Source organism: Staurois parvus, unplaced genomic scaffold, assembly GCF_062004578.1.
Source record: "Staurois parvus isolate SC_StPar_1 unplaced genomic scaffold, SC_StPar_1.0 ptg000174l, whole genome shotgun sequence".
Classification (NCBI taxonomy): Eukaryota; Metazoa; Chordata; class Amphibia; order Anura; family Ranidae; genus Staurois; species Staurois parvus.
In genome coordinates this window covers 901,502-922,715 of record NW_028317970.1, presented here as the reverse complement: position 1 = coordinate 922,715, position 21,214 = coordinate 901,502, and the positions used below count along the sequence as shown (strand labels likewise).

The 21,214-nt window shown below is 42.2% G+C and overlaps 1 protein-coding gene across 1 annotated transcript in view; it reads right to left on the bottom strand.

Moving 5' to 3' along the window:
• Window positions 1–20,962, bottom strand: part of LOC149462478 (uncharacterized) — a 107,075-nt gene extending 86,113 nt beyond the window's left edge. The window contains exons 1-2 of the mRNA XM_089676827.1: window positions 20,956–20,962; window positions 19,771–19,922 (exon numbers count right to left, since the gene is read on the bottom strand). Coding sequence (XP_089532953.1) covers window positions 19,771–19,922; window positions 20,956–20,962 — 159 coding nt within the window. The remainder of the gene's footprint in view (window positions 1–19,770; window positions 19,923–20,955) is intronic.
• Window positions 20,963–21,214: the final 252 nt, after the last annotated feature.

Here is a 21,214-nt window from a genome sequence, read left to right as displayed (position 1 = left end):
GCAGGTGTCACGCATGAGCTGCCAATGGCTGACATCGAAGTTACACAGGGGAGTACCTTTATCCGCTTGTAACATCAGGAAATCGGTGATGGCCTTTCGCTGCTCGTAAAGGCGGTCTAACATGTGTAGGGTTGAATTCCACCTTGTTGCAACGTCGCAGATCAGGCGATGCTGTGGAATTCCGTTCTGCCGCTGCAGCTCAAGGAGGGTGTGCTTTGCGGTGTAGGAATGGCTGAAATGCATGCAAAGTTTACGTGACATTTTAAGGATGTCTTGCAGTGGGATGGTGGATTTTAGGAACCGCTTGACAACCAGATTGAACACGTGAGCCATGCATGGCGCATGGCACAACCTTCCTTGACGCAGAGCAGACACCATGTTCTTTCCGTTGTCGGTCAACATGGTTCCGATTTTCAGTTTGCGCGGAGACAGCCATCTGTCGATTTCTCTGTTCATTACACTGATAAGTTCCTCCCCTGTGTGACTACGTTCGCCTGGACCTGGCAGCAGCATGAGGAGGCGGTATAGGGGCCCATGGCAGATTAGGGGCCTGGCAGCAGCTATAGTAGGCCCGTAATCTGCCAGCACCCTATGTCAAAAAATTCAACACACCAGCAGTGTGAGGAGACCTGAAAGTGGCACATGGCATGAGAGACTGTGGACCTGGCAGCAGCATGAGGAGGCGGTATAGGGGCCCATGGCAGATTAGGGGCCTGGCAGCAGCTATGGGAGGCCCGTAATCTGCCAGCACCCTATGTCAAAAAATTCAACACACCAGCAGTGTGTGAGGAGACCTGAAAGTGGCACATGGCAGAGTGTGGCGATGGAGACAGCAGCAATGGGAGGCCGTACAGGGACCCATGACAGACTCTGGACCTGGCAGCAGCATGAGGAGGCGGTATATAGGGGCCCATGGCAGATTAGGGGCCTGGCAGCAGCTATGGGAGGCCCGTAATCTGCCAGCACCCTATGTCAAAAAATTCAACACACCAGCAGTGTGAGGAGACCTGAAAGTGGCACATGGCATGAGAGACTGTGGACCTGGCAGCAGCATGAGGCGGTATAGGGGCCCATGGCAGATTAGGGGCCTGGCAGCAGCTATGGGAGGCCCGTAATCTGCCAGCACCCTATGTCAAAAAATTCAACACACCAGCAGTGTGTGAGGAGACCTGAAAGTGGCACATGGCAGAGTGTGGCGATGGAGACAGCAGCAATGGGAGGCCGAACAGGGACCCATGACAGACTCTGGATCTGGCAGCAGCATGAGGAGGCGGTATATAGGGGCCCATGGCAGATTAGGGGCCTGGCAGCAGCAATGGGAGGCCCGTAATCTGCCAGCACCCTATGTCAAAAAATTCAACACACCAGCAGTGTGAGGAGACCTGAAAGTGGCACATGGCATGAGAGACTGTGGACCTGGCAGCAGCATGAGGAGGCGGTATAGGGGCCCATGGCAGATTAGGGGCCTGGCAGCAGCTATGGGAGGCCCGTAATCTGCCAGCACCCTATGTGAAAAAATTCAACACACCAGCAGTGTGTGAGGAGACCTGAAAGTGGCACATGGCAGAGTGTGGCGATGGAGACAGCAGCAATGGGAGGCCGTACAGGGACCCATGAGAGACTTTGGACTTGGCAGCAGCATGAGGAGGCGGTATATAGGGGCCCATGGCAGATTAGGGGCCTGGCAGCAGCTATGGGAGGCCCGTAATCTGCCAGCACCCTATGTCAAAAAATTCAACACACCAGCAGTGTGAGGAGACCTGAAAGTGGCACATGGCATGAGAGACTGTGGACCTGGCAGCAGCATGAGGAGGCGGTATAGGGGCCCATGGCAGATTAGGGGCCTGGCAGCAGCTATGGGAGGCCCGTAATCTGCCAGCACCCTATGTCAAAAAATTCAACACACCAGCAGTGTGTGAGGAGACCTGAAAGTGGCACATGGCAGAGTGTGGCGATGGAGACAACCCACCGACTGTTTTGCTCGCTGCCAAGCTGCCACCCTCTTCTCCTGAAGATGCGGAAGCAATAGCCTGATGACGACGAGGCTGCCAAGTGCGATCAGCCTCATCATCATCAATTAGGGTCTCCGCCTCACTACTAGCCCCCTCGGCTGCGTGTGGGTCAGGAGACAGACCTGTCTCTACACCGGCTACCGAGACACTCTCCTCGCCACTACTTCTTCGCCTGGCTGCTGAAGAGGCGGATGTCTCCCCCCGTTCCTGACCGCCCTCTGTTAGCTCTTCCTCACTGTACTGGATGACACCGGGAGCACTAGCCTCTGGCTGCGAATAGTGCTGCCTCGACCCCTTCCTCTGCTGCCACGTCTGCTCGCTCCTAAAACATTGCCTCCTCTGCCACTCCTCTGCATGTTGTCTGACATACTCTTTAATTAAATGATTCTGTGTCCCTGAGTAACAATTCTGTGGCCCTAAGTAACGGTTCTGTGGCCCTCAGTAACAGTTCTGTGTCCCTGAGTAACAATTCTGTGTCTGTGCGAGTAACAATTCTGTGGCCCTAAGTAACAGTTCTGTGGCCCTCAGTAACAATTATGTGTCCCTAAGTAACGGTTCTGTGGCCCTCAGTAACAATTCTGTGTCCCTGTATAACAATTCTGTGTCTGTGCGAGTAACAATTCTGTGGCCCTAAGTAACAGTTCTGTGGCCCTCAGTAACAGTTCTGTGTCCCTGAGTAACAATTCTGTGTCTGTGCGAGTAACAATTCTGTGTCTGTGCGAGTAACAATTCTGTGTCTGTGCGAGTAACAATTCTGTGGCCCTAAGTAACGGTTCTGTGGCCCTCAGTAACAGTTCTGTGTCCCTGAGTAACAATTCTGTGTCTGTGCGAGTAACAATTCTGTGTCTGTGCGAGTAACAATTCTGTGTCTGTGCGAGTAACAATTCTGTGTCTGTGCGAGTAACAATTCTGTGGCCCTAAGTAACAGTTCTGTGGCCCTCAGTAACAATTCTGTGTCCCTGATTAACGTTTCTGTGGCCCCAAGTAACAGTTCTGTGGCCCTCAGTAACAATTCTGTGTCTGTGCGAGTAACAATTCTGTGTCTGTGCGAGTAACAATTCTGTGGCCCTAACTAACAGTTCTGTGGCCCTCAGTAACAATTCTGTGTCTGTGCGAGTAACAATTCTGTGTCTGTGCGAGTAACAATTCTGTGGCCCTAAGTAACGGTTCTGTGGCCCTCAGTAACAGTTCTGTGTCCCTGTGTAACAATTCTGTGTCTGTGCGAGTAACAATTCTGTGGCCCTAAGTAACAGTTCTGTGGCCCTCAGTAACAATTCTGTGTCTGTACGAGTAACAATTCTGTGGCCCTAAGTAACAGTTCTGTGGCCCTCAGTAACAATTCTGTGTCTGTCCCTGAGTAACAATTCTGTGGCCCTAACTAAAGTTTCTGTGGCCCTAAGTAACAATTCTCTGGCACTCAGTAACAATTCTGTCTGTCCCTGAGTAACAATTCTGTGGCCCTAATAACGTTTCTGTGGCCCTAAGTAACAATTCTCTGGCACTCAGTAACAATTCTGTCTGTCCCTGAGTATGAATTCTGTGGCCCTAACTAGCGTTTCTTTGTCCCTAAGTAACGATTCTGTGGCCCTAATTAACAAATCTGTGTCCCTGAGTAATGGTTCTCTGTCCCTAAGTAACGTTTCTCTGTCCCCAAGTATCGTTTCTGTGGCCCTAACTCTGTCCCTAATACAGAGCGGTCTGCCTCTGTTCAATGACTGCAGGCAAATGAAGAATTCCAAAATGGCCGCTATTTATAGCTCGACCATTACACAGTGCTAGCTGGCTGGCTGCTGATTGGCTGATGCGATCACATGTCGTTGAGGAATGCATTATGGGTCAGCGCGCCTTGTCTGCGCGCCTTCCCAGACATCCCCGCTCCGTCGCCGCACATGTCAGCCGCCATTTTCGGAAAAATTTCGATTCGCGCGTCCGAATTAGGCTATTTTTCGGATTCGGCGCGAATCGAAATTTTTCCGATATTCGACTCGAATTCCACTTCGGCTACTTCGGTTCGATCATCTCTACTCAATACCATAAAATGTTGCTAAACTTGGATCACTATTGTGTTTTCATTTGAAATGTCTTCAGACTCTGTGTTTCTCAAATCCTCTTTTTATATTATTCAAATGTTCATTTATCCTAGTTTTTAACTGTCTCCCTGTTCTTCCTATATACTGACATTGACACGGCATTCTAAAACATATATTACATGAGAGGAATTACATGAAATAAGTTGTATCAATACTATATTCCTTTTTTGTTATATTTGAAACAAATGTCTTCCTTTTTATTTTCCCAGATCTATTAACCGTTCTTCATGCTTTACATTTGTTACAATAAACAAAGCCCTTAAGATCAGGGAAGAAGTTTACTTCTTTAGGTGGATCTAAAACATTATGTACCAATTTCATCCTTACAGATCTATTTTTCTTATAAATAAATTTAGGTCTTTCAGGAATAATCTTTTTCAGTGTCTCATCTTTTAACAAAATTGGCCAATATTTTTTAAAAATACCCTCAAACTTTTTATATTGATTATTAAAGTTGGTAATAAAGGCAATATCAAATCTATCATTTTTAATCTTTCTCTTAGACAGGAAACTACTTCTATCTTTTCTATCAATAACTTCCCTTTCAGCCACCAAAAAGGGTTTTTTATATCCTTTATCAATAAACCTGTCTATCAATAGATCGGTTTGGTCAACAAAATCTTTCCTTAAACTACAGTTTCTTTTAATCCTCGTAAACTGGCTCCTTGGGGTATTATATAGCCATTTAGGATGATGTCCACTAGAAACTGGAATGGAGCTGTTTTTATCTTTAACAAAAGATTTAGTATAAATCTGTCCCTCATATTTATAGAAGTTTAAATCCAGGAAATGAACCCGTTCAAAATCCTTCGTAACTAAACGTTAAACCAGAACAATTCTCATTAATACAATGTGAAAATACATGAAGATCTATTTCAGAGCCCCTCCAGATAAATGGTAAAAACGTGCTGCACCATTATGTTCTCTTCTTTGTTCCTGAGTGTGCTGCATGTATATATGGAGGTATGAAATGGAGTGGAGACATTTCCCATGAGATCCTTTGGCTGCAGAGTATTTTCTATGATCGGGATATAGTATTCCTCAGGCTGCTTACTATTATTGATTACCTGGAAAGTGATTGAGTATTACTACATCTACTAATTGGACATCATTATTCATCGCTCCCAGACCACAAGCGCTGTTGCTGGTTTATAATTTGACCAGCAAATATCTCTGGTGAGATCATTCCATCGTTTTTGGTGGTGGATTTCTCAGTGTTATGAAGTCACTGAAGATTGTTTTTGGACACGAATAGATATATTTATATATTGTTTTTGGACACTATATTTATTTTACACACCATGTGGTTTTTGGATATTTTATTTATTTTTTGGTCACTTTATATATGGTGATAGATATATTTATATAATTTATTAATAGCGCATGCCCTTATGATATAATTGTTCAGAGGGGTAAAAGTGCCCAGTATGGAAGGGGTTAGTGGGGTACCCCAAGGTTCAGTTTTATTAGTGAGGTACCCAAAGGTTCAGTGTTCTTAGTGGGGTTCCCCAAGGTTCAGTGTTATTAGTGGGGTACCCCAAGGTTCAGTGTTATTAGTGGGGTACCCCAGGGTTCAGAGGTATTAGTGGGGTTCCCCAAGGTTCAGTGTTATTAGTGGGGTACCCCAAGGTTCAGTGTTATTAGTGGGGTACCCAAAGGTTCAGTGTTATTAGTGGGGTTCCCCAAGGTTCAGTGTTATTAGTGGGGTACCCCAAGGCTCACTGTTAATAGAGGGGTACCCCAAGGCTCAGTGTTATTAGTGATGTACCCCAAGGTTCAGTGTTATTAGTGGGGCACCCCAAGGTTCAGTGTTATTAGTGGGGCAGCCCAAGGTTCAGTGTTATTAGTGGGGCAGCCCAAGGTTCAGTGTTATTAGTGGGGTACCCCAGGGTTCAGAGTCATTAGTGGGGCAGCCCAAGGTTCAGTGTTATTAGTGGTGTACCCCAAGGTTCGGAGGTATTAGTGGGGTTCCCCAAGGTTCAGTGTTATTAGTGGAGTACCCCAGGGTTCAGTGTTATTAGTGGGGTACCCCAAGGTTCAGTGTTATTAGTGGTGTACCCCAAGGTTCAGTGTTATTAGTGGTGTACCCCAAGGTTCAGTGTTATTAGTGGGGTACCCCAAGGTTCAGTGTTGGGACCCTTACTTTTTAATATATTTATAAACAATATGGGGTGTGAGATTATAAATCCCATTCCAGTCTTTGCAGATGACACCAAGCTGTGCCGGGGAATAACGTCCTTACAGGATGTCTCCAACTTACAAGCCGACCTCAATGCTCTGTGTAATTGGGGGGCTATGGGGCCAATGAGGGCTAATGGTGATAAATGTAAGGTTCTGCACTGGGGGGCTAAGAATATGCATGCATCATACATACTAGGGGGGTACAACTGGGGGATCAATGGTGGAGAAGGATCTGGGGGGTCAATGGTAGAAAAGGATCTGGGGGGGTCAATGGTGGAGAAGTATCTGGGGGGCAATGGTAGAGAAGGATCTGGGGAGGTCAATGGTGGTGAAGCATCTGGGGTGGTCAATGGTGGAGAAGGATTTGGAGGGTCAATAGTGGAGAAAGATCTGGGGGGGGGGTCAATGGTGGAGAAGGATCTGGGGGGCAATTGTGGAGCAGGATCTGGAGGGGTAGGGGTCAGTGGTGTAGAAGGATCTGGGGGGGTCAATGGTGGAGAAGGATCTGGGGGTTATGGTAGATTACCAGCTTAATAATGGCAGGCAATGCAAAGCTGCGGGTTCTAAAGCGAGCAAAATCCTCTCTTGTATTAGGAGAGTTATAGACTCCAGAGAGAGAGATATCATCAATTCACAAAAAGAACATTGGGGAACTGGAGAAAGTACAGAGAAGGGCAACCAAACTGATACGAGGCATGGAGGAGATCAGCTATGAGGAGAGATTAGAGGAACTGAATGTATTCTCTACTGAGAAGAGGAGATTAAGGGGGATATGATCTCCATGTATAATACATAAGGGGGGATATGATCTCCATGTATAATACATAAGGGGGGGGATATGATCTCCATGTATAATACATAAGGGGGGATATGATCTCCATGTATAATACATAAGGGGGATATGATCTCCATGTATAATACATACGGGGGGATATGATCTCCATGTATAATACATAAGGGGGATATGATCTCCATGTATAATACATAAGGGGGGATATGATCTCCATGTATAATACATAAGGGGGGGATATGATCTCCATGTATAATACATAAGGGGGGGATATGATCTCCATGTATAATACATAAGCGGGGATATGATCCCCATGTATAATACATAAGGGGGGATATGATCACCATGTATAATACATAAGGGGGGGATATGATCTCCATGTATAATACATAAGGGGGATATGATCTCCATGTATAATACATAAGGGGGGGATATGATCTCCATGTATAATACATAAGGGGGGATATGATCTCCATCTATAATACATAAGGGGGGGATATGATCACCATGTATAATACATAAGGGGGGATATGATCTCCATGTATAATACATAAGAGGGATATAATCACCATGTATAATACATAAGGGGGGGATATGATCTCCATGTATAATACATAAGGGGGATATGATCTCCATGTATAATACATAAGGGGGGATATGATCTCCATGTATAATACATAAGGGGGGGATATGATCTCCATGTATAATACATAAGGGGGGGATATGATCTCCATGTATAATACATAAGCGGGGATATGATCCCCATGTATAATACATAAGGGGGGATATGATCACCATGTATAATACATAAGGGGGATATGATCTCCATGTATAATACATAAGGGGGGGATATGATCTCCATGTATAATACATAAGGGGGGATATGATCTCCATCTATAATACATAAGGGGGGGATATGATCACCATGTATAATACATAAGGGGGGATATGATCTCCATGTATAATACATAAGAGGGATATAATCACCATGTATAATACATAAGGGGGGGATATGATCTCCATGTATAATACATAAGGGGGGATATGATCTCCATGTATAATACATAAGGGGGGGATATGATCTCCATGTATAATACATAAGGGGGGATATGATCTCCATGTATAATACATAAGGGGGGATATGATCTCCATGTATAATACATAAGGGGGGATATGATCTCCATGTATAATACATAAGGGGGGATATGATCTCCATGTATAATACATAAGGGGGGGATATGATCTCCATGTATAATACATAAGGGGGGATATGATCTCCATGTATAATACATAAGCGGGGATATGATCCCCATGTATAATACATAAGGGGGGATATGATCACCATGTATAATACATAAGGGGGATATGATCTCCATGTATAATACATAAGGGGGGGATATGATCTCCATGTATAATACATAAGGGGGGGGATATGATCTCCATGTATAATACATAAGGGGGGATATGATCTCCATGTATAATACATAAGGGGGGGATATGATCCCCATGTATAATACATAAGGGGGGATATGATCTCCATGTATAATACATAAGGGGGATATTATCTCCATGTATAATACATAAGGGGGGATATGATCTCCATGTATAATACATAAGGGGGGGATATGATCTCCATGTATAATACATAAGGGGGGGATATGATCTCCATGTATAATACATAAGCGGGGATATGATCCCCATGTATAATACATAAGGGGGGATATGATCACCATGTATAATACATAAGGGGGATATGATCTCCATGTATAATACATAAGGGGGGGATATGATCTCCATGTATAATACATAAGGGGGGATATGATCTCCATCTATAATACATAAGGGGGGGATATGATCACCATGTATAATACATAAGGGGGGATATGATCTCCATGTATAATACATAAGAGGGATATAATCACCATGTATAATACATAAGGGGGGGATATGATCTCCATGTATAATACATAAGGGGGGATATGATCTCCATGTATAATACATAAGGGGGGGATATGATCTCCATGTATAATACATAAGGGGGGATATGATCTCCATGTATAATACATAAGGGGGGATATGATCTCCATGTATAATACATAAGGGGGGATATGATCTCCATGTATAATACATAAGGGGGGATATGATCTCCATGTATAATACATAAGGGGGGATATGATCTCCATGTATAATACATAAGGGGGGGATATGATCTCCATGTATAATACATAAGGGGGGATATGATCTCCATGTATAATACATAAGCGGGGATATGATCCCCATGTATAATACATAAGGGGGGATATGATCACCATGTATAATACATAAGGGGGATATGATCTCCATGTATAATACATAAGGGGGGGATATGATCTCCATGTATAATACATAAGGGGGGGATATGATCTCCATGTATAATACATAAGGGGGGATATGATCTCCATCTATAATACATAAGGGGGGGATATGATCCCCATGTATAATACATAAGGGGGGATATGATCTCCATGTATAATACATAAGGGGGGATATGATCTCCATGTATAATACATAAGGGGGATATGATCTCCATGTATAATACATAAGGGGGATATGATCTCCATGTATAATACATAAGGGGGATATGATCTCCATGTATAATACATAAGGGGGATATGATCTCCATGTATAATACATAAGGGGGATATGATCTCCATGTATAATACATAAGGGGGGATATGATCTCCATGTATAATACATAAGGGGGGATATGATCTCCATGTATAATACATAAGGGGGGGATATGATCTCCATGTATAATACATAAGCGGGGATATGATCCCCATGTATAATACATAAGGGGGGATATGATCACCATGTATAATACATAAGGGGGATATGATCTCCATGTATAATACATAAGGGGGGGATATGATCTCCATGTATAATACATAAGGGGGGATATGATCTCCATCTATAATACATAAGGGGGGGATATGATCACCATGTATAATACATAAGGGGGGATATGATCTCCATGTATAATACATAAGGGGGGATATGATCTCCATGTATAATACATAAGAGGGATATAATCACCATGTATAATACATAAGGGGGGGATATGATCTCCATGTATAATACATAAGGGGGGATATGATCTCCATGTATAATACATAAGGGGGGGATATGATCTCCATGTATAATACATAAGGGGGGATATGATCCCCATGTATAATACATAAGGGGGGAAATTATCTCCATGTATAATACATAAGGGGGGATATGATCTCCATGTATAATACATAAGGGGGGATATGATCTCCATGTATAATACATAAGGGGGGGATATGATCTCCATGTATAATACATAAGGGGGGATATGATCTCCATGTAGAATACATAAGGGGGGGTATGATCTCTATGTATAATACATAAGGGGGGGATATGATCTCCAAGTATAATACATAAGAGGGATATAATCACCATGTATAATACATAAGGGGGGATATGATCTCCATGTATAATACATAAGGGGGGATATGATCTCCATGTATAATACATAAGGGGGGATATGATCTCCATGTATAATACATAAGGGGGATATGATCTCCATGTATAATACATAAGGGGGGATATGATCTCCATGTATAATACATAAGGGGGGATATGATCTCCATGTATAATACATAAGGGGGATATGATCTCCATGTATAATACATAAGGGGGATATGATCTCCATGTATAATACATAAGGGGGGATATGATCTCCATGTATAATACATAAGCGGGGATATGATCCCCATGTATAATACATAAGGGGGGATATGATCACCATGTATAATACATAAGGGGGATATGATCTCCATGTATAATACATAAGGGGGGGATATGATCTCCATGTATAATACATAAGGGGGGGATATGATCTCCATGTATAATACATAAGGGGGGATATGATCTCCATCTATAATACATAAGGGGGGGATATGATCCCCATGTATAATACATAAGGGGGGATATGATCTCCATGTATAATACATAAGGGGGATATGATCTCCATGTATAATACATAAGGGGGATATGATCTCCATGTATAATACATAAGGGGGATATGATCTCCATGTATAATACATAAGGGGGATATGATCTCCATGTATAATACATAAGGGGGGATATGATCTCCATGTATAATACATAAGGGGGGATATGATCTCCATGTATAATACATAAGGGGGGGATATGATCTCCATGTATAATACATAAGCGGGGATATGATCCCCATGTATAATACATAAGGGGGGATATGATCACCATGTATAATACATAAGGGGGATATGATCTCCATGTATAATACATAAGGGGGGGATATGATCTCCATGTATAATACATAAGGGGGGATATGATCTCCATCTATAATACATAAGGGGGGGATATGATCACCATGTATAATACATAAGGGGGGATATGATCTCCATGTATAATACATAAGGGGGGATATGATCTCCATGTATAATACATAAGAGGGATATAATCACCATGTATAATACATAAGGGGGGGATATGATCTCCATGTATAATACATAAGGGGGGATATGATCTCCATGTATAATACATAAGGGGGGATATGATCTCCATGTATAATACATAAGGGGGGATATGATCCCCATGTATAATACATAAGGGGGGATATGATCTCCATGTATAATACATAAGGGGGGATATGATCTCCATGTATAATACATAAGGGGGGATATGATCTCCATGTATAATACATAAGGGGGGGATATGATCTCCATGTATAATACATAAGGGGGGATATGATCTCCATGTATAATACATAAGGGGGGGTATGATCTCTATGTATAATACATAAGGGGGGGATATGATCTCCAAGTATAATACATAAGAGGGATATAATCACCATGTATAATACATAAGGGGGGATATGATCTCCATGTATAATACATAAGGGGGGATATGATCTCCATGTATAATACATAAGGGGGATATGATCTCCTTGTATAATACATAAAGGGGGATATGATCTCCATGTATAATACATAAGGGGGGATATGATCTCCATGTATAATACATAAGGGGGGATATGATCTCCATGTATAATACATAAGGGGGGATATGATCTCCATGTATAATACATAAGGGGGGGATATGATCTCCATGTATAATACATAAGGGGGGGGATATGATCTCCATGTATAATACATAAGGGGGGGATATGATCTCCATGTATAATACATAAGGGGGATATGATCTCCATGTATAATACATAAGGGGGGATATGATCTCCATGTATAATACATAAGGGGGATGTGATCTCCATGTATAATACATAAGGGGGGATATGATCTCCATGTATAATACATAAGGGGGATATGATATCCATGTATAATACATAAGGGGGGGATATGATCACCATGTATAATACATAAGGGGGGGATATGATCTCCATGTATAATACATAAGGGGGGATATGATCTCCATGTATAATACATAAGGGGGGATATGATCTCCATGTATAATACATAAGGGGGGATATGATCTCCATGTATAATACATAAGGGGGATATGATCTCCATGTATAATACATAAGAGGGATATAATCACCATGTATAATACATAAGGGGGGATATGATCTCCATGTATAATACATAAGGGGGATATGATCTCCATGTATAATACATAAGGGGGGGATATGATCTCCATGTATAATACATAAGGGGGGATATGATCTCCATGTATAATACATAAGGGGGGGGATATGATCACCATGTATAATACATAAGGGGGGATATGATCTCCATGTATAATACATAAGGGGGGATATGATCTCCATGTATAATACATAAGGGGGGATATGATCTCCATGTATAATACATAAGGGGGGATATGATCTCCATGTATAATACATAAGGGGAGATATGATCTCCATGTATAATACATAAGGGGGATATGATCTCCATGTATAATACATAAGGGGGGGGGGGATATGATCACCATGTATAATACATAAGGGGGATATGATCTCCATGTATAATACATAAGGGGGGATATGATCTCCATGTATAATACATAAGGGGGGATATGATCTCCATGTATAATACATAAGGGGGGATATGATCTCCATGTATAATACATAAGGGGGATATGATCTCCATGTATAATACATAAGGGGGATATGATCTCCATGTATAATACATAAGGGGGATATGATCTCCATATATAATACATAAGGGGGGGATATGATCTCCATGTATAATACATATGGGGGGGATATGATCTCCATGTATAATACATAAGGGGGGATATGATCTCCATGTATAATACATAAGGGGAGATATGATCTCCATGTATAATACATAAGGGGGGATATGATCACCATGTATAATACATAAGGGGGGGATATGATCTCCATGTATAATACATAAGGGGGGGGGATATGATCTCCATGTATAATACATAAGGGGGGGATATGATCTCCATGTATAATACATAAGGGGGGATATGATCTCCATGTATAATACATAAGGGGGGATATGATCTCCATGTATAATACATGAGGGGGGATATGATCTCCATGTATAATACATAAGGGGGGATATGATCTCCATGTATAATACATAAGGGGGGATATGATCTCCATGTATAATACATAAGGGGGGGATATGATCTCCATGTATAATACATAAGGGGGATACGATCTCCATGTATAATACATAAGGGGGGATATGATCTCCATGTATAATAAATAAGGGGGGATATGATCTCCATGTATAATACATAAGGGGGGATATGATCTACATGTATAATACATAAGGGGGATATGATCTCCATGTATAATACATAAGGGGGATATGATCTCCATGTATAACACATAAGGGGGGATACGATCTCCATGTATAATACATAAGGGGGGATACGATCTCCATGTATAATACATAAGGGGGGATACGATCACCATGTATAATACATAAGGGGGGTATGATCTCCATGTATAATACATAAGGGGGGATATGATCTCCATGTATAATACATAAGGGGGATATGATCTCCATGTATAATACATAAGGGGGGATATGATCTCCATGTATAAGACATAAGGGGGGGATATGATCTCCATGTATAATACATAAGGGGGATATGATCTCCATGTATAATACATAAGGGGGGATATGATCTCCATGTATAATACATAAGGGGGGATATGATCTCCATGTATAATACATAAGGGGGATATGATCTCCATGTATAATACATAAGGGGGATATGATATCCATGTATAATACATAAGGGGGATATGATCTCCATGTATAATACATAAGGGGGATATGATCTCCATGTATAATACATAAGGGGGATATGATCTCCATGTATAATACATAAGGGGGATATGATCTCCATGTATAATACATAAGGGGGATATGATCTCCATGTATAATACATAAGGGGGGGATATGATCTCCATGTATAATACATAAGGTGGGATATGATCACCATGTATAATACATAAGGGGGATATGATCTCCATGTATAATACATAAGGGGGGGATATGATCTCCATGTATAATACATAAGGGGGGGATATGATCTCCATGTATAATGCATAAGGGGGGATATGATCTCCATGTATAATACATAAGGGGAATATGATCTCCATGTATAATACATAAGGGGGATATGATCTCCATGTATAATACATAAGGGGGATATGATCTCCATGTATAATACATAAGGGGGGATATGATCTCCATGTATAATACATAAGGGGGGATATGATCTCCATGTATAATACATAAGGGGGGATATGATCTCCATGTATAATACATAAGGGGGGATATGATCACCATGTATAATACATAAGGGGGGATATGATCTCCATGTATAATACATAAGGGGGGATATGATCTCCATGTATAATACATAAGAGGGATATAATCACCATGTATAATACATAAGGGGGGGATATGATCTCCATGTATAATACATAAGGGGGGATATGATCTCCATGTATAATACATAAGGGGGGATATGATCCCCATGTATAATACATAAGGGGGGATATGATCTCCATGTATAATACATAAGGGGGGATATGATCTCCATGTATAATACATAAGGGGGGATATGATCTCCATGTATAATACATAAGGGGGGGATATGATCTCCATGTATAATACATAAGGGGGGATATGATCTCCATGTATAATACATAAGGGGGGGTATGATCTCTATGTATAATACATAAGGGGGGGATATGATCTCCAAGTATAATACATAAGAGGGATATAATCACCATGTATAATACATAAGGGGGGATATGATCTCCATGTATAATACATAAGGGGGGATATGATCTCCATGTATAATACATAAGGGGGGATATGATCTCCATGTATAATACATAAGGGGGGGGATATGATCTCCATGTATAATACATAAGGGGGGGATATGATCTCCATGTATAATACATAAGGGGGATATGATCTCCATGTATAATACATAAGGGGGGATATGATCTCCATGTATAATACATAAGGGGGATGTGATCTCCATGTATAATACATAAGGGGGGATATGATCTCCATGTATAATACATAAGGGGGATATGATATCCATGTATAATACATAAGGGGGGGATATGATCACCATGTATAATACATAAGGGGGGGATATGATCTCCATGTATAATACATAAGGGGGGATATGATCTCCATGTATAATACATAAGGGGGGATATGATCTCCATGTATAATACATAAGGGGGGATATGATCTCCATGTATAATACATAAGGGGGATATGATCTCCATGTATAATACATAAGAGGGATATAATCACCATGTATAATACATAAGGGGGGATATGATCTCCATGTATAATACATAAGGGGGATATGATCTCCATGTATAATACATAAGGGGGGGATATGATCTCCATGTATAATACATAAGGGGGGATATGATCTCCATGTATAATACATAAGGGGGGGGATATGATCACCATGTATAATACATAAGGGGGGATATGATCTCCATGTATAATACATAAGGGGGGATATGATCTCCATGTATAATACATAAGGGGGGATATGATCTCCATGTATAATACATAAGGGGAGATATGATCTCCATGTATAATACATAAGGGGGATATGATCTCCATGTATAATACATAAGGGGGGGGGGATATGATCACCATGTATAATACATAAGGGGGATATGATCTCCATGTATAATACATAAGGGGGGATATGATCTCCATGTATAATACATAAGGGGGGATATGATCTCCATGTATAATACATAAGGGGGGATATGATCTCCATGTATAATACATAAGGGGGATATGATCTCCATGTATAATACATAAGGGGGATATGATCTCCATGTATAATACATAAGGGGGATATGATCTCCATATATAATACATAAGGGGGGGATATGATCTCCATGTATAATACATATGGGGGGGATATGATCTCCATGTATAATACATAAGGGGGGATATGATCTCCATGTATAATACATAAGGGGAGATATGATCTCCATGTATAATACATAAGGGGGGATATGATCACCATGTATAATACATAAGGGGGGGATATGATCTCCATGTATAATACATAAGGGGGGGGGATATGATCTCCATGTATAATACATAAGGGGGGGATATGATCTCCATGTATAATACATAAGGGGGGATATGATCTCCATGTATAATACATAAGGGGGGATATGATCTCCATGTATAATACATGAGGGGGGATATGATCTCCATGTATAATACATAAGGGGGGATATGATCTCCATGTATAATACATAAGGGGGGATATGATCTCCATGTATAATACATAAGGGGGGGATATGATCTCCATGTATAATACATAAGGGGGATACGATCTCCATGTATAATACATAAGGGGGGATATGATCTCCATGTATAATAAATAAGGGGGGATATGATCTCCATGTATAATACATAAGGGGGGATATGATCTACATGTATAATACATAAGGGGGATATGATCTCCATGTATAATACATAAGGGGGATATGATCTCCATGTATAACACATAAGGGGGGATACGATCTCCATGTATAATACATAAGGGGGGATACGATCTCCATGTATAATACATAAGGGGGGATACGATCACCATGTATAATACATAAGGGGGGTATGATCTCCATGTATAATACATAAGGGGGGATATGATCTCCATGTATAATACATAAGGGGGATATGATCTCCATGTATAATACATAAGGGGGGATATGATCTCCATGTATAAGACATAAGGGGGGGATATGATCTCCATGTATAATACATAAGGGGGGATATGATCTCCATGTATAATACATAAGGGGGGGATATGATCTCCATGTATAATACATAAGGGGGATATGATCTCCATGTATAATACATAAGGGGGGATATGATCTCCATGTATAATACATAAGGGGGGATATGATCTCCATGTATAATACATAAGGGGGATATGATCTCCATGTATAATACATAAGGGGGATATGATCTCCATGTATAATACATAAGGGGGGATATGATCTCCATGTATAATACATAAGGGGGATATGATCTCCATGTATAATACATAAGGGGGATATGATCTCCATGTATAATACATAAGGGGGATATGATCTCCATGTATAATACATAAGGGGGGGATATGATCTCCATGTATAATACATAAGGTGGGATATGATCACCATGTATAATACATAAGGGGGATATGATCTCCATGTATAATACATAAGGGGGGGATATGATCTCCATGTATAATACATAAGGGGGGGATATGATCTCCATGTATAATGCATAAGGGGGGATATGATCTCCATGTATAATACATAAGGGGAATATGATCTCCATGTATAATACATAAGGGGGGATATGATCTCCATGTATAATACATAAGGGGGGATATGATCTCCATGTATAATACATAAGGGGGGATATGATCTCCATGTATAATACATAAGGGGGGATATGATCACCATGTATAATACATAAGGGGGGATTGCTGTAGGAAAGTCCTGGATTCTTTCTTGGATACAGAGAATATAACTGGATATGACATTTATAGGGAAAGTTGATCCAGGGAATATCCAATTGCCTCTCGGAGGGATCAGGAAGGATTTTTTTTCCCCTGCAGGAACAGATCGGATCGTGCTTTGCTGGGTTTTTGCCTTCTGGTGGATCAGCTGTGGGTGTCGGATTATAACTTTTATCTTTAATGGTACAACTAGATGGATGTCTTTTTTCAGCCAGACTAACTATGTAACTATGTAGGTCCCACACCGCTGCCTCCCATCTCCTGAGACTGCACTCAGTGACTTGGGGCTGAGACACTACAGACATATCCCTCCACCCGGCACAGCCAGCAGATAACAGAGAAGGTCCCCTGGAAGAGTCAGGCACAAGGCAGGAGACCCCAGTCACATGTCCTGGGTGCCTACATTATGCAATGCTTAGAGTAAAAATCCACATTTTTCTGCCAGCTGAACCCCAGAACCTCCATAAATCCAGTCTAGATACATAAATTGTGTCTGCAGCACAGAGAAGGAAGATTATCCGAGAGAAATCCAGGAATACAGGACGGGGAACACAGCTCAGGAAAGTGACCAGGGGATTACAGGCTGATATCACCCAGTCCCCGCCCTACTCTGGACCAATCAGTGAGCAGTATGGGTGGAGGAATGGATTTAGTGTTCATGACCCACCTGTGCTGATCTCTGTAGGAGTGTCCTCCTCTATAAATGTCCCCGTTATTCCATCCTCCTCCATAGACTGCTGATCATCCCTCACATACGCCTCTTCTTCTTCTGCTTTCACCTCAAATTCTATATCTATCAGATCTTCACCCTAAACCAAGAGAAGGAAAGAAAATAACATCTGTAAGACATAAGCGTTAATATTGTTACATCACATAAAAACTCCACACATTGTCTCTAGGAGTCCATGCTCTGGATGCTCCATCCCACCAACCTTGTAATGGTGAGGGATGGTGTGACCTTCCTGTGTGGAATCCCAGGAATACAGAGGACGGGGACATCTCACTGGTGGGTTCCTGGTATTAGGTGGCTCCATCATATCCTTGTGTCCTTCTGAAAACTCCTCCATCACTCCATACTCCTCATCCTCCTCTTTATACTCTTCTTTAACATCAATATTATCATCCCCGAGGATTCCACTCTGAAAGATATAATAAAACATTCATTGTAACAAACATGCTGTGTATAAATCACAACTACCAATAATTGTCATCATCTACCTGATGATGGTGAGGGATGGTGTGACCTTCCTGTGTGGAATCCCGGGAATACAGAGGACGGGGACATCTCTGTGGTGGGTTCCCATGACTGGATCCATCTGTAGGAAACACACACACTGACTGAATCCATTGTTTCTATGTGTTTATCAGATGATGGGGGATCTAGGTGGATCCTCCGTACTGCTCTCTCCTTTACAATAAAGTCTCCTCTTACCCGGTGATGTGAGGGGCGGCTGATTGTCCATCATGACGTCCTTGTAGAGATCCTTGTGTCCTTCTAAATACTCCCACTCCTCCATGGAGAAATAGACAGTGACACCCTGACACCTTATAGGAACCTGACACACACAATGATACAGTCACCATCCAGACACATCCCTTGTCTGTTACTGGAGAATGTCCCAGAATTCCCGGCACCGCTCACCTCTCCTGTCAGCAGCTCAGTGATCTCTCTGGTGACTTCTAGAATCTTCTTCTTCTTTCTCTCTTCTATCAGGGAGGGAGGTGGAGGCAATGTGATGTCATATGATCTCCAGACTTCACAGGAGGAAAACTCTACATCTGAACACAAATAGTCACATCAAATGATATTCCCAGAATCCTCCTCACCTCTCCATTCAGGTCTCCATTTTATTAAAGCCCCACTTCAGGCTGAGGTATAATTCCCCCCACAGGACCCCCACACTACGCAGGGTATAGGCTTGTTGCAGCATTCAGATGTCATTACATACAACGCAGGACCAACAGTCCCACTTTACATGTGAGGATACCAAGGGGCCCCACATCCTAAGAGCATCAGAATAAAGTCAGATGGAGGGACATTGGGAGGAGGAGCTGTGAGGTCAGTGTGATGTCATAGTATTCTCTGACTCCGGATGGAGGGACATTGGGAGGAGGAGCTGTGAGGTCAGTGTGATGTCATAGGATTCCCTGACTGGATGGAGGGACATTGGGGGGAGGAGCTGTGAGGTCAGTGTGATGTCATAGGATTTTCTGACTCTGGATGGAGGGACTTTGGGAGGAGGAGCTGTGAGGTCACTGTGATGTCATAGGATTCTCTGACTCTGGATGGAGGGACTTTGGGAGGAGGAGCTGTGAGGTCAGTGTGATGTCATAGGATTCTCTGACATCATAAAGAAGATGAGGGGGAGGGGAGGAAGTCACTGAAGGTGACCATAGATCCATGGAAATTCAGCTGGTTCAGCAGGGATCGCTCACATTTACATCCATGTGTGGCCACTGCCGGATAAAAGCCACTCCCCCAGCGGCTGCAGCCAATAGCTTCAGTGCTGATCCGTGTATTCTGAGAGCAGAGGAGTCCCCCCATTGTCAGAATACAAGAGTGCAGCGGGGAGGATTCCCCCATCCACCTCCAATGTGTGGATGGGGGAATCGTTTCAGTTTTTCTGGTCATCCCGCTGGCTGAACAATAAAACTGAACCATGTAGGCCAGCTTTGGGAGCAAATATATTATCATCAACTCCTCCCCCTGAAGGGGATCATCTACGTATTACCTCCTCTGCCGCCAGATCCAGGAATGTCTCCTCTCTACTTCCTCCTGATTCACCTCTCCCCTAGACCGTCCTGAGTGTACCTGACATCACTTCCAACTGTCTTCCATAGAGACTTCCTGTCTGGGTAGAAGTGAGATCCCCACCTTGTGGAGCTCAGAGGAACTGCAGCCCCGAGAAGCGTCTGGTAGTGTGACCCCGGAATTGTGCTGGGTGTGTATGGACTGTAGATCCTTATAGAGGGGTCACCTCCACTCCCACCAAGGGGGACAGAAATATATGACTCCTCGGGGGAGGGGTTTTGGCCCCTTTGATTTTGCAGTAACATTGATTGCAGATTTA